Source organism: Pan paniscus, chromosome 12 (genome assembly GCF_029289425.2).
Source record: "Pan paniscus chromosome 12, NHGRI_mPanPan1-v2.0_pri, whole genome shotgun sequence".
Lineage (NCBI taxonomy): Eukaryota > Metazoa > Chordata > Mammalia > Primates > Hominidae > Pan > Pan paniscus.
The window spans coordinates 28,109,676-28,125,527 of NC_073261.2; the positions used below are offsets into that span (position 1 = coordinate 28,109,676).

The 15,852-nt window shown below is 46.2% G+C and overlaps 1 protein-coding gene across 7 annotated transcripts in view; it reads left to right on the top strand.

Moving 5' to 3' along the window:
• AFF3 (ALF transcription elongation factor 3) overlaps positions 1-15,852 on the top strand; it is a 597,738-nt gene that overhangs the window by 26,654 nt on the left and 555,232 nt on the right. For 2 of the 7 annotated variants that reach the window (XM_063594765.1, XM_063594763.1), the window contains exons 1-2: positions 8,230-10,229; positions 11,193-11,309. In XM_063594765.1, coding sequence (XP_063450835.1) covers positions 11,257-11,309 — 53 coding nt within the window. In that variant the 5' untranslated portion in view covers positions 8,230-10,229; positions 11,193-11,256. Of the gene's footprint in view, positions 1-8,229; positions 10,230-10,916; positions 11,044-11,192; positions 11,310-15,852 lie in introns of those variants that run through there. The other 5 variants (XM_063594762.1, XM_063594764.1, XM_063594766.1 and 2 more) reach the window with 4 other exon arrangements.

A 15,852-nucleotide genomic window follows, 5' to 3' on the forward strand; every position in this document is an offset into this window, starting at 1 on the left:
CCAGTGGAAACATAGGAAATACTGGTATTTTGACAAACCTCTTAGATAAGATAGACATAATACATCAGACATCATATCAGTAAGAATGGAAAGATCTGAAAAAAATGAGCTGAAAATATAATGGATGAACAAATAAGGAATACCATACCAACAATAGCAGGATACACTTATTTTTATTTTTATTTTTTGAGACAGAGTCTCCCTCTGTCACCCAGGCTGGAGTACAGTGCATGATCTCAACCCACTGGAGCCTCCACCTCCTGGGTTCAAGAGATTCTCCTGCCTCAGCCTCCCAAGTACCTAGTAGCTGGAATTACAGGTGCCTATCACCATGCCCAGCTATTTTTTCTATTTTTAGTAGAAACGAGGTTTCACCATGTTGGCCAAACTGGTCTGGAACTCCTGCCTCAAAGTGATCTGCCCGCCTCAGCCTCCCAAAATGCTGGGATTACAGGTGTGAGCCACCACTCCTGGCTGGTATACACATATTTTTAAGCATGCATGGAAACTTACAAAATTAGCTATCGGTGGGATCACAGAGCAAATCTCAACAAGTCTTAAAGTATCCAAATGATAGATAAAGAGTCTGCTCTGTGATTACAATGCAATTGAGCTATGAGCCAATTTTAGGAAGATCACCAGGAAATCCCACATGTTAATTTTGTACAACCATTTCCTCCTCCTCTCAGTTTCCCTAAGATTCATCTTGATCATCACCTTGCATAACAAACAAAAGTCTTTTTGAGGACTCTCTCATAGAAAGGGGAGAAAAAAATTGAAATACATACCTATAATTTGACATTTCCACCCCAATCACGTACTTACGGCTGTGCATGGCTTGAATTGTCTTCCTGTGTGTATATTATCAATACGATCAGAAACTAAAAGAAGCTTTTCATTTTGGAATGAACTCAACACGGGGGCTTGCATGATGTTATGAGTTCAGTGTTGAGCTCTCAATGTGTTGCTCAACTAGTCCTTGTGACTCCAGGCTCCAGGGAGCCAGCACCCACACATTCTGTTAGTGAAAGGATGCCTGATGGTGCAAAAATGCAGGGCTGGCCAGGCGCGGTGGCTCACACCTGTAATCCCAACACTTTGGGAGGCCAAGGTGGGCGGATCACTTGAGGTCAGGAGTTCGAGACCAGCCTGGCCAACATGGTGAAACCCTGTTTCTACTAAAAATATCAAAATTAGCCAGGCATGGTGGCAGGCCCCTGTAATCCCAGCTACTCGGGAGGCTGAGGTAGGAGACTCCCTTGAACTTGGGAGGCAGAGGTTGCAGTGAGCTGAGATCACACCACCGCACTCTAGCCTGGGTGGCAGAGCGAGACTCTGTCTCAGAAAAACACAGTGCAGGGCTGGCTTCATGAGCCTGTGACCTGTGCAGTCACACAGGGCCGTACCCTTAGAAGGGTGCTATCTTTGTCTAAAGCTCTGCTGTCAACATTTTGAATTCTTAATAATTGATGAACAAGGCACTTCACATTTTCACTGTGCTCTGGGCCAGCTCTGTGCAGAGGGAAGGGGTTTCCAGACTTGCTGGATTTTACAACTAAGAAAAGAAAAACCCCTGGGCTGAATCCTCTGTGAAATACTTTCTCTGGCTTCTCAGAAGACATTTCCTCTTTTCAACTCTCAGTTGTTCCCCTGGGTTTGGCAGCTGGGTGTTCACTAGCTGCTTTACTGAATCTCTGATCTTGGTTTCCTGCTTACTTGAAAATGTTTTTACAACATCAATACAGGCCTCTTCACCATCTGGCCCCAATCTCTTGCCCTGGCCTTGGCTCCTTTTCCATCTCCCTTCATTCTGCTTCTTCCCCCAACCCCCATTTGACCTACTGACTTCTACAACCCCCCACCTCAAGGCAACACTTTGACCACATAGAACCTTCTCTGCTAGGGGAACATGGCACGCTTCTTCTGGCCTCTGTGCTCTATTCTGTGGTTTTCCCTCTGCCTGGAATGCTCTTCCATCACTGCCACCTCACTCTCACTTTGACTTTCATTCCGTTAGACCCAACCCAATGTTAGGGGCTGTATTAAGCCCTTTAGGAGTGCCTTGGTCATCATCCACTTTCTTTTGCTCCTTTAGCTCCACAGACATGCTTCTGTCATAGCAGGTAATACGTTATAGTACACGGCGTTTGTTCTATTCCATTCTCCCCTATTCACTTAGTCTTGATAATTCAGTTCCTGACTTGGAATGCAAATCAGTCATTCTTTCTGGAAAGATCTCCCTGAGTACCTGCACTTCTCTCATCATAGCACTAAGCATATTAAAACAACATTGTATATGGACTGTTTCATGAGACCATGTCTGTTTCACTTTGGCAATAACCTCAGTACCTAGCATAGTTCTAAGCACCTAACTGAATCAAGAAGTATTTGTTCAATTCAAGGATGAGTAAGTGCATTAAGATGTGTGTGCATTATCTTCTAGACAGTGGGCTTTTTGGCCTTTCAAAATTCTCTTTCTCATCTTCTTTCTTAGCTCACTGCTTGGCATGTAATAGGTGTTCAATAATGTTTGTTCAGTAAATCGATATCTGAAATGACTTATGTGATCATTGAGATTATCCTCTTGAGGCCTGACCCCAGGACCCTGGTTTGGGAATGTATCCCCAATGACTTCAGCCCTGACTTGAGGTTGCATTCTTCAAGGGAAGATGACAGAGATGACAGCATGGGGATTTGGGCTGACACTCAGTCAAGTCCAAGAGGATGAATTTCCCTTTATGTTGTAATAAACCTCATATTGTTGTCTAGAGAGTGACAGAAAGCAATGCTAAATTCATAAAATTGTAACTGTCTGTGCCAAGTATATGGAATTATAATAAGCATCACAGGTGAGTAGGAGCTTTGGAAAAACACTGGGAGCCATCCCTGGAAAGAGTTGCTGTCATTATAGATAGTGGTGGAGCAGGGCAGGCCCTCGGGCCTGTAGCTCTAATCAGAGCCCCTTCCTTCACTCACTTTCTTCCTCTCACGACCTTGGGCTCCTGCTTTCTACCTCCCATTGTGCAGCTTCTTTCTTTTTTTCTTCCATTGGAGACAGGGTCTCACTCTTTCACCTAGGATGGAGTGCAGCAGTGTGATCACAGCTCACTGCAGCCTTGACTTTGGAGCTCAAGTGATCCTCCCACCTCAGCCTCTTGAGTAGCTGGGACTACAAGTGTGTGCCACCATGGCCAGCTAATTTTTAATTTTTTGTAGGGACAGGGTCTCACCATGTCACCCAGGCTTGTCTTGAACTCCTGGCTTAAGTGATCCTCCAGCCTCAGCCTCTCAAAGTACTGGGATTACAGGCATGAGCCACCATGCCTGGCCCAGCCTCTTCCCTGAGAACTAACAGGTAGGTATCTTTCTTTTCCAGGGGTTTCCTGCCTCCTATCTTGTTGTGGGCATTTTCCTTCTTGTGGCCAGCTCTAGCTTCTTTATGAAGCTCCCTTCTTCCAAGAAACCAACTACAAATTAGAAGAAGGTGGGGTTTCTCTCATCTCCATGGCCATGTGCTCCTCTTAAGAGACTGACTCGCCCTCTCTGTATGGTATTCCACTGAGCAAAGACTTCTTTCTTTGCTCTTTCACTTACCAAAGTGCTGAGGAAATACTTGAGCCCGTAAGTCTCAATATATGGAGGACCAATAGAAGAAGTTCAGCAAAGCTGAGCTCTAATTGCATGCTTACTGCGAGCCTGTGATATGTTAAGAAGGTACAGGGAAATCAATTTGGGATCCATGAATATAAGGAAGAATGTTGTTCCAGCTAGAGCTGAGCCCTTGAAAAGTAAAACAGGGAGGCTCTTCAGAGAGCGCACTCCCCACCACTGGAAACATTCATGTGGAGACTGCCCATAGCAGGGTTGATATGGAGGGAACTGCTGCAATGGGTAGCAGGTTAGCTAGAGAGAGACTTGATGGCTTCTCCCAACTTTCAAGCTTCTGCGATCTTATTATAGGGTTCTAACCCTGTAATGCAGTTTATATTTCAACATACTGTACTTAATTAGTTGTTTTCCTAAACTTCTTCTGAAGTAAATCAGCTTCATACAGTGATAATTAGTTTATTGGTAGAAACAATGACAAACTCTGAAACATACATATTTTTGTGTATGTGGCAAGGACACAAGAAAGGCTGACTATTATTATTCCTACACTGTTTTTCGTAAATGCCATCTGTTGGTATCCCTGTGAGGATGTCACAGCAACTTAACCAGGTTAACAAATAACATGAAAATAAAGAAACAAATAATATGGAATATTCAAAAAATGCTGGAGCCAGATTAATCAGTCTTCAGACAATTGAGCATGAGTTTCTTATTAATTAACTTGCTTACAATTGGAGTGAACTCAGAAGTAGTGAAGATTACATGTAAGGAAGTAATCACAGGTTTTTGTAAATCACACTTAATTCTTTGGCAGTGCTGCCCCCATTGGGGCATATAGGCTGGGATATCTGGTAGACCTGACTATACACGGCAATGTGCGGGGCACATTTAAGGGACTGTGACTTCTCTAATGGGTTAGCTGCAATATTCAAAACACCGCTAGAGTGGCTTAGCCACATAGGGTCTTATTTTGTTCCTAAAAGTCCAGATCTGGGTAGGATGGTCCAAAGATGGTAGGGTTATATGAAGCAGTCATCAAGGACCTAGCCTCCTTTTAACTTCAGACCTGCCAACTTTAGTCTGTGGCTTTTGCTCCTAAAATTGATGATGGCTTCTCCACCTTTCTGGACAGGAAGAAGAAAGTGACCTAGAGGAAGCGGTGGTGTCTACTGCAGGGAAGCAAAACATTCTGAGAAATCCTGACTGACATAAACAGGTGTCTTATTGGCCAGAACTAAGTCATATGCCCAGTTCTTGCAATAAGAGAGACTAGAAAATACAGTTATGTGAGCTGGGCTTGTGACTTCCCCAAACCAGACTCAGGTTTTGCTATCAAGGACAAGTGCAGATGGATGTTGGGTGGGCAGCCAGCCGTGTCTGCTGCATGAACTTGTTTATCTTAAGCTCCTGAAGAGGTGAACTCTGCTCTCTGTTTCTTCTTGTTTGGGACTTGGGGACCCCCAGCAGGACTCTGAGCAGTGGGAGATGCCTGTACCTGAAGGACCTTGTGGGGATCTTCTGCTGCCCTTTCTCCACCAATGTTTTACCCATTAAGATGCAATTTTGGAATGTCACCATTTTCAGGCTGTAAGCCATAACTGCTGCATTTGCAGCTTCGGTTTCCTCCGAGGGCTGCATGGGGACTACCAATCCATGCTTGATTACTCTCTGGTGCCCCAGAGAAAAGAGCCTGACACCCACAGTTGTGTTGTGACTTCTTCCCCATGCTTCCGCCAGACCTAAGCTAAGTGTCCTCTTCCTGAACACATTCCTCTTGCCGTCTGCTAATACTTCACAGATAGCACAGCACTCCTGTTTGAAGCAGACCAACACCTTGAGATTTGTTTAAGCCAAGAAGGAGGTCCTACCTTTAAACAAGAAAAGGTTTATGACTCTCTTGACATACTCCAGGGATTCCTGTCTGGCAGTGCTCAGGAAGAACAACTGAAAAAAACAGACCTCTAACATTTCAGAACTGTCAGAGACAAAAACTGACAGAGACAAAGAACACCCAATCCAGCCTTCTCATGTTGCAAAGGAAGACGCTGAGGCTAGAGACAAGGAGCGCCTCACTCCAGGGGCGGTTATGGCAGAACTCAAGGGGCAAAACTGGGTGGGAGGAGAATTGCAGAGAGGGGTAGAGGGCTCTCTCTCGCCTTCCGACTGGGACTGTATTACTTTCATTATTTCAGTGCCTGTGAGCATGAGAATGCGCCAATGCTATAGATAATTAAGGCAAAAGTTGTGGGAGGTGGAGTATGGTATCACAGCTACCAGTAATACCATACCAATTCCTGATCTGCCATGCTTGGGTTTGTGACACTTACCTGTTCCTTAGCATACTCACCTGCAAAATAAAAACAATGGCAACATACCTCATGTGCTTTTGGGAGGACTAAATGGAGTTGATACTTTAGAACAGCACCCAGTTGATAGTAATATAGACATGTTTGCTAATGATACGATTAGTTATGTCCTATTCTCAACAGATTCAGAGTCCTTGAAACTTGCATGAATGGCCAGGGCACATCTTGAAGAAGCATGACAAAGAACCTGTGGGGATATTAAGATTTAAGTCAGGATGATTGGTTCTTGCTACCAGCATCAAAGGATCTTCTCATATCACAAAATAATGAGATTATCCCCCAACATTGGTCAGCATGGCATAAAATACATGATCTGTGATAGGAGATGCTTTTCTGATCCGCTTTTATGAAAAGTAAATGTCCTTCCTGCCTGCATTTTCAACTTTAGTATGTGTGCCTGCCTTTTTCTTTTTAAAATGTGGTAAGCTTCACCCACCAGCCTTTAGTACCGGCTGTATAAGGAGCAACTAACACCAAGACATACATGCTTATACCCCATCCACTTTATTTTAAAGCACTCTTCAATTTGTCAATACTTTAATTCTCTAAGCAGTGTTATAGTGGCTGACCACTTTTGAAATTATCTTTGTTTTGTTTGGTACTTGAAGGGCATGAAAAACTTCCCTCCACTTCCTTCCCCTCTCCCGGGGCTCATTTTCCCCTCTCTTTTCTCTGCCCTGCTTGCCCTCTGACCCTGCCGAGCTCTGCTGTTTCCACAGACTTCTGAATCTAATTAATGTCATAGTGACTATATAAGTGAATTATGTAGGCAGGAGGATGCGGGAAACTTTGGGGAAGGTGCATTCCTTAGGGAAAAACCTGGTTTTGTTAAAAAAAAAAAAAAAAAAAAAAAGGAAAGAAATGCACATTCCCAGGAACACTCATTCCCAGGGGGTAGAATGTCAGTGAAGCATAAAACCTCAGCAACTACTTACATTCAATAAATATCTGTTGTCTGATGAGCAGACGGAACCCTAGGAGCAGCTCTTTTGACATCTGGGCAATAATCAGCTATTATGGAAGCTGGCTGCAGGGACAGATAGTCCAAATATGTTGCCTTCTAAAACAGTTCTCAGCCCTCGACCGGGGTATTGGCCCCCTTTCTACCCTCCCTCCTTTTCCCAGCCAGTTCACAACCATTTGCAGGGAGTATGTCCTTAGATGATCTCTGAAATGACCCTGGCTTCTAGGGCCCCAGAAAGGTCTCCAACTCCCTAGGACAGCGGACAGGCTGGGGGGAGGGGCACAAGTACTGAAGTTCTTCGCCAGAGGATACTGTCAGAGAGCCCAAGGCGGAGATGGTCCCTATGCCCCATGTTTCCATGGAAACATAGGAGGAGTGATGACAGCCAGCACAGCCACACCATCTGCTCGGGACCTGGTGAATGATGAAAAAATACAGAAAGAAAGGCACCTCGAATCCTAGGTTAGAACCACTCAGAGATACCTGTGGAGAGAGAGGGAAAGGCCTGAAGACACAAGAACTCCTGGGTGGATCTAAAATCTACGCTGTCCTGGGGTTCAACATATTAGCATGTAATTTGCAAGGAGAAAGCCTAGAAGGTTTATCCTGCAATCCCTGGATACAGTTACAAACACCCAAGAAGCCTCTGGAAGGAGAAGCAGATGGAGTCATGCGTCTGCAGCTTTGCTGGAACAGGAGAGAGTAGTGTCCTTAGGGACAAAGCTGGAGGAGATGCTGTAGGGGCTGAGGCAGCTTGATGATGCTCCTATCACCTTCCAGCAGTACCACCTGCAGAGCCAGCTTTTGGCCAGACATATTTTTCTAGGGGAATGGTGGGATTATAAAGAGAGAAAAAAAATCCCACTTGGTTACAAAAACGACCTCTGAGTTGCAGCTGCGTCTTCAGGATAAGGCATGAATTAAAGCCATGAAAGGCTTCTCTTCTATCAAATCATATCTGAAGGGAGATCTTAGATGCTATAGGTTTGCTTCTGGATTTATTTAGGAGGCTTCCAGCACTAGGTTGGCAGAATGTGAGTAGGGCCCCAGACTGAGCAGGATTCATTTGTTAGTCCCTTTCTTTGGTACATTTAGTCTACACCAACCAACCAACCTGACCCGGGAAGCCAAGCAGCTCCTCTCATTTAGCAGCTTCCCCCAGCAGCCCTCTCCTTAGCTGGGTGGTTTGATTCAGCTCCCAGGGGTGTTGCTTGCATCCATGTGGGGAGAAAAGACCCTCAGGTCACAAGCACTATAGGATGAGCAAAAGCTAAGGCAGCTTCATAGAAAACATCACTCTAAAATTTTTATTTTTTGAGAGTCTCTCTTTTACATAAAGAAGTTCCCTTTTAGTTCTGACATTCTAATCCCCAAAAGTCCAAACCCCTTTTTTGCTTTGTATTAAGGAGTTAAAATTTTGACAACTAGATTAAGTGCTTGTTTTGGTTTGCATACCCAGAGGCTGGAGGATAATAGGAACATCTTCATAAACCAGATAAATAATAAAGATCTCCCATAAAGGCTCTCACTAACTGTTCTACATTTTACTTGTAAAAACTATTTTGAATTTATCTCCATGACAGCTTAGTAAAAAACAGGATCTGCAACTATTATTTGGGTTTCCTCAAAAGTCCTCATTCTCCAAGACACTATTACATGAAAACATAACACTGGAAATAATCAATCCAACTATCCCCATGTTAGAGGCCCCAAACAGAAAATCATGGCTATTCCTAAAGAAACATTTTTAAATACCCGCCTTGCAATTGCTTTAGGTGCACACACTCTCATATATTAACACAAGGCACCAGAGTTTAAATTCAAACGTAAATCTGCCCGTTACTACATGGCTTTTTGGGAGAGGCCTTTCATGAGTAAACCCCTCAACCAGCTCTGTACCATCCCAGGGCCTTCCCTCTTTCCTTTTCTGGGATCATCTATTTATCTTCAGCCTCCATGGTGAGGGCAAATCTGTATCTGAGCTCCAAGCCCAGCATGGGACTCGCAGTAAACACGGTTATGTTTGTCCTTCAGCGGCCCTCCTTTGTATAAACAGATGTGGTGGGAAGGGAAGGAAAGCCAGATCCCGGTGAGGGCCGGGAGGTCTCCTTTCTGAAGAAGCTTCCCAGCTGCAGCCAGGAGCACGGGAACAGGACACATTTCTTGTTCAGGCCTCAGAACTTGCAGTTCTTCCAGACAGGGGCTGTTCCTGCTCCCTCCTCCACCCTCCACCCCCAGCCTTTGTTCCTGGGAATGCTGTCTCAATGTCTCCATCTCACTTTCGCCAAAGCAAACATTTCCAACAAGGCGTATGCTAAGGGGATATTAGAAAGACAGATTTTCTTTTCTTTTTTTTCCTTTTTCCAAATACACTGTGCATTGGGATTTGGGCAGCCAGCCCTTCACACCTGTACTTTTTCCTATATTCATATTCTCTATGTTTTTACCTAACCTTCTTGCTACTTGCTACCTTCAGCTAATGAGAGGGGTTTTTGAGGGCTGAGAGTTATCAGCTTGTAAAATAACAATTCCATTTTCTCAGACTATGTTGATGCCAACTCTGCCTTAATTTAGCGTTTTACATTTTGCACATTAGTTATGGATGCTAATGAAGAAAGGATTGATTCAGAGCTGGGGGAAGAAGGGAGCCAGGCTGAGCATTCTGAAATCCGATCTCAAATAGGAAAGAAGTCTCATTGGCCTTTTGGTCTTCTACCTGTGTCCTGAATTGAGTTTGTTAATCCTCATTCGGAGGTGGGTGAGGTGAGAGGATGACTCTTCGGCTTGACGCTGGAGGGATCCCGTCACTTGCACCCAGGGTTTACATTTCTGGCAGCCCCAGTCAGCGGTTCTTGCCCAGAAAAAGGAACAAAGGGGAGAGTGCTGGAAGGGACTCCCTTTTGGCGGGGAGTGCGAGGTTTGGTTCGCGTGGTGAGGCACAACTGCAGGGCTCTGAGCTGCTCTCTAGGAATTCTGGGGAATCCCTGGTGAGAATCCGGAGCTGTGGCCAAGAGGTCAGGAGAGTCAGGGGGCCTTGGAGGGGCTTCCGGTTCTAGGCCAACTGTGGAGAAGCAGAGGTAGGGCCCTGATGGAGACATGCGCTTCTCAGCATGTCTAAAAAAGTAAGCCAGGGGGAAGAGCTGTCTTTACAATGAGGGAGATTATTATTACTCTTTAGGAGCCACGATGATACTCTTATCACCCTTCTAGCTGATCACCTGCCTTTCCAGACCGGAGACGGGCGGCAAGTTTGAAGTCGACACCCGGAGGCCAGTTTGTCCCCCTTCCCGGTGAGAAATAAAAAGAAAGGAGGTTGGTTTCCAGGGCTGGCCAGCTAGAGGGTGGGTGGGACCACCACTGGAGGCCAAACCGCAACGGAGAGCAGGTCCGGGTGGAAGAGGTTTCCTCCGCGCCGCCGCTTTATTTCGCTGAACTTGCGGGCTCCAGAGACCTTAAACGGTTTGTTTGGGGCGCTGCTGCGGGCGGCAGAGCTCACTCTCCCCGCGCCTGGGCGGCCGGGGAATTCCCCCGCACCCACCCGGGTCCGCCGCCCGCGGGAGCGCCCAGCAGGGTCAAGTGGATTCTGGGCCGCGGGAGAAGTGCGTGCAGCCCGGGCGGGGCCGGGCGCGGGCGGGCGGCCGAGGGATGCGACAGGGCCGGGCACGGCTCCGCATCCCCCCGCACTCGGCGCCGCCGCCTCGCTGCTCTCTCCCGCTTGCAGGGCCGCCCCGGGCACCCCAGGGCTGCTGAGGGGCGGGCGGGCCGTAAAAGCCACGAGAGAGGGGCGGCAGGGCGGCGCGGCCTGCGAGCGCCGCGGGACCCCGAGGAGCGGCGCGGGGAGTACAGGGGCGCGCGGGGCGGGCGCGGCGCGGGGCTCACGGTGCGCGCGCGCCTCGGCCTCGCTCGCGCACACGCGCCTCCCGGAGGAGAAAGAGGCGGGCGGGCGGGCGCAGAGCACCGCGGCGGCGGCGGCTGCAGCAGCGGGCCGGGCCGCCGCGAGGGAGGGGAGGAGGGGCGGGCGCAGGGCCGGGGGCGGGGGGCGGCGGCGGCGCGGTGAGCTCGCTGCTCTCTCTTGAGTGTGCCTGCGCGCAAGCCGGGGAGCGGGTGAGTGCGCCGGCCGCTGCAGCCAGCCCTGCCGGCCCGGAGTCGGGGGCGGGGGGCGTCGGGAGCCCCGACCTGGGGGCGGGCGGTGGGCGGGCGGCGGCCGCTCTGGCGCGGCTGGGATGCACCTTGAGCGGCGCCTTTCGTTGCAGCGCGCGGGCGGCCCGAGCCTCGGCGGCGGCGGTAGCGGCGGCGGCGACGCTGACACCTCCCACCATGGACAGCTTCGACTTAGCCCTGCTCCAGGAATGGGACCTCGAGTCACTGTGGTAAGTCCCCGTGCCGGCCGCTTCGGGCGGGCGGGAGCGGCGAGGGGCGGCCGCGGCGGCCCGCGCGTCCTCACCTGGGCCGGGGGCTCCGGGCGGCCGGCCGCCGTGGGGGTGGGGTGGGTCGGGGGCGCCTGCCTCGCCGGCCCTTTTCTGCCTCCCCGGGTGGGATGCGTGGCCGCCTGCCCGTCTGTTTCCCCCTCTCCTGTTCCCCTCCCTCGCGGCGGCCCGCCCCAGCCCAGGGACTGGTGATCTAGGTAGCCAGGGGCAGAGCGCAGCCGTGGGGAGGAAAAGAAGCGATTTGAAGACTGTGTCACTAATGCCTGGGGATCCACCCGTCGGCCCCCTGCTCCTCTCACTTCCTTTCCCTCCGACTGCGCCCCCTCCCTCCTCTGGCTGGCACCAGCGACCCCCTGGAGTTGGTGCTGCTGCGAAGTGCCCTTAGAGGATGCTCCAGCCTCCCCGCCTGCGCCCGGTCTCGGCTGCATCCTTTCTGTCTCTCCCACCCACTTCCACCGAGATGGAAAAGTGAACATCCAGGGCAGGAAACGAGTGTTTCTCCGTGCCGGTATTCCAGAGGCCTTAGCCCAGGGAGACTCCTTTCCTCGGGGTTCACAGTTCCTCTGGGCCCTTTCTTCACACCTCGTCACAGTTGCACTCCTCCTCCCCACCCCACGCGGGCGCCCCGGGTATCCCTTTATGCCACGCTCACAGCTCGCAGCCCGGGGGGCACTCCAGGTTCCGTTTCTCGGGGATCTCACACTGGGGAGCTGCTGTAGGTAAATCGCCGCTGGAAGCAGTTTAATTCCAGTTGCGGGTGTCTTAAAAATCCCATTGGCTGCTTTAGTATCTGTCTTATTCCCCCTTCTTTCTCTGCTCCCCCCAACCCCCCACTATCTCTTAAATGTTTCCAACCAGCACTATTCAGGTGGTAAAATTACTGCCTGCATATTCCTGGAGGAACTTGTGTTATGTTTAATATTTACGGGGATGAACATCTGCTGGAACAAGCATATTAACTGCACTCTGTTCTGCCTCTGGTAATCGCTTATTGTAGAGCTGAGCTTTTTTTTTTTTCCTTTTGCTTTAATTCAGTAAAGAGTTCACATGTGTCTAAAACTGCAAGTGGTGTGCACATGAATATGCAATGTACAATTTTAAAGCTAAACTGCTTTATGATTTATAACTCATATAGATGATATGTGGATCTGTGTGTATTTTCTGTGATTTAGGTTTCCAGTGACTTTTATTTTCCTAAAGACAGGTGTAACAAAATAAACTGGACACAAAGCTAGCACATTATCGAACGGTTTCTTATAAAAGATCCTATGATGAGTAAGTACAGCTTGCTCTGCATAATGTTGGTGCCTGTAAAACACACAAGGACGGGCCCTAATGTAATAAAACTTTTACGTATTGCACTGGAAACTTCAAAGAGCCAGGGCAGAAAGAATATGAAACATGTTATGACTGTGTAAAAGTTGCTAATTACTGTGTTGCTGCTCCTGGGGTTATTTCAGCCTTTCATTTACAGATACCTATTATTTTATAGGTTTACATTTAGAAATGTTGGTTTCTGGCTCAAATTCAATAGCTTTCCAGATAGCAACTGTACTTTTAAAATGCTGTTTGCTTTTAAAAGGCAGTTTTTCAGTCAAAGGGAAGAACTTACTGTTTCGGTATATTTTTATGCTGCTTGTCTGCTTGCTGACTCAAAGCGAACCCCCTTATGACTTTCATAAGTGATATTTTGAGATTATCAGCGTAATTTGTGGGGTCTTCCTGCACAGAACCTGAGCTCTGTTTCCTTTTGCATCCTTAGTTCCCAGCTGAATTACCCTGGAGCAGTGTCACAGAATAAATATCTGTTGAATTGACTTGAAATTTACATTAGCAGTACATTTATTACTTTTAAAAAAACAAAAACTTACACGTTTTTTAAAAAGTTGATGTACGTGCAATCACATTTTAATCAGTGCATCGAGTTTTGGCTTATGAAGGCATGTAGACTTTCTTGATCACAATATACTAGGACAGTTTGGCTTGACCGGGAGGGTTTCTAGTTTTGCAGATGTAGAATTACATTTTACAAAAGCTTATATGTTTCTGATAAGTTAAAGAAAAACCAAGCTTGAGTATGCATTTCTAATATGTTTAGACATTTTCTCACAGATGAATTTTTGGATGCTATGTTCTCAGTTTTATGGTTTACGTAAATTTTTAAGTTTATGGTTACTTTTAAGCTTATAGATGGTTCAAAATAACTAATATTTGAGAACTTTCTGTGTGTCCAGTATTTTCATATCCATTGTTTTCTTATTTGAATCTCTTAATCCTGGAAAGGGTAAGTAAGTGGTAGTAGTTCCATTTTATAGATGAGGAAATAGAAGCTTTGAACTGTTAAATGACTTTACTGAGGTCATAAAACAGATGACAGCAGACTTTTTAAAACCAGCATTTGCTGAACACGTATTATTTATCAGACACTGTTCTGGGTACATTACATGTTTTAGCTCATTTAATTATAAAGCAAGTACTGTTATTAGTTCCATTTTACAGATAGGAAAATTGAAGATGGGAAGATAGGGTAACCTGCCCAGAGTCACACATCTAAAAATGGGGCAGCCATATTTCAACCAGAAATTAGCTTCAAAGCCCAGTGATCTGACTTCAAATCCAGTCAGACAATTGCCATTTTCTAGAGTACTTCAAATATCTCTCAGCTTATAAGGACAGCTCTGAAATTAATTACAAAACAAAACCTCGATGGACTGGAAGTTAAGGTCCTACTAAAATAACAAAGAGAGAGAGCCCTAAATGGTATTAAAATTAAAAATTTGAAAATAAACTACCATAGTTAGGAAAGTATACCTGTTAATTATGAATTATTGTATTAGAGCAATATACATTTTAAAGACCATTGAAAGCTTCTTCCTTTGATTGATCATAGAAAAACTTTTTTGAAGGAGGAAGGAGGAGATACAGATTAATGGCAAAAGAGAATCTTATTTTAATCCCTAAGAACTTTTTCTAATTGATGGACATCATTTTCCAATTGAACAAATTGGAATTTATTAGTGGTCACTGTGGCTTTGAATCTGAGCTAGTTTATTCTTGCAGTCACAGAGAGTGTCCTCAAATGACTGTATAGAAAATATAAAGGGAAAAGCTCAGTTCTGTTGAATATAATCAATATACACAATCAATTGATAATTCACAACTACCTCCTTTGCCTTCTTGCACACTCTTCCTGCCACTCAGAAACATCCATACTTACTCTTCAGGATGGGTTTTTTGAGCCTGAATTATCCAGATGGCTGTTTCAACTTTTTCAGCCATACCTTAAAGTTGAAAAGGATGGCCCTAATTTCCACCTCTAATTCCTGGTTTGAAGCAAGACTGGAGAACTTGGAAAAAGGTGAAGGTGTTCATTCAGCACCCGACACTGTAGCTTTGTTCTGTAGAGTCTTGAAGAGTTGGGCATTCCGTGAGTTTACAGGGGCAGCAGATATGCAGAGGCGCAAGGCTGCCCCCTCCACTCCCTGGTCTTCCTTCTGTGGTCCACCAGCTTTTGATTAGGTGCTAGACATATAAGCCATTCCTCAGGGCCTTTAAAATAATGACCATCCCTTTTAACAGGCTAACTGTTGCTTTCATTTAATTCGTTTAACAAATATTTATTGATCATCTCTTAAGTAGAAGACCTTGTGCTGGTTTCCGTGGGAGATGCAAGGATGAGTAAGGCGTAGGTTGTACATATTAGTGTTATTGTCAAGTGAGGAAATGAAGACAAGAACACACATGAAAAAGGAAGTTTTCAACACTGGTGATTCAGAAAAGAGACCATATTTGGGACTTGGGTGGAGGATGGAAAGAGGAAAAATTGAGTTAAAAAACAAAAAAAGGCTTCCATGAAATAGGTGGCCTTTGAACTAAGTCTTGGAAGACAGATGGTGTGGGTGGGGGTATTGAGAGTACATGGAGACATCTTGGGCAAAGAAAACTGGAACAAGGGCTTTCATGGTGTCTCTAAAAGATCATTTTATGCATCATGGTGGAATTACCTATACTGTCTCTTTTAAAGATGCAGAACTTTGTAGTCATGAGGTAGTTTCAGTGAATGAGAAAAGTTTTCCAAAATGAACTTGTATTTCATCTTCCTTAAATGTTAACACATTTTAATCATTGGAGAGAAAGTCTATCAACATACAATAGTATAATAAATATTCTGATCTTCCCTACCACTCACCCCATTCCTCCACAGCTTCATATAAGCCAGAATCCACACACTTTTGTTCAGATAGGCATTATTCTTTATATTCCTTTAAGTTGGAGCCTTTGAAGTTAGAATACATGGATCATTTCATACTCATCAACCTGTTCAATTCAATAAGCATTCACAGAATATTAGACAGAGGAGAGGTACCATCAGGGCAGTGACTTTCAAATGCTTCAGACCATGACCCCCAGTAACAAATACACATTTAACACTGCCACCCACCACCCCTTGAACATGCATACACGTAAGTGAAACAAGAGCATCATG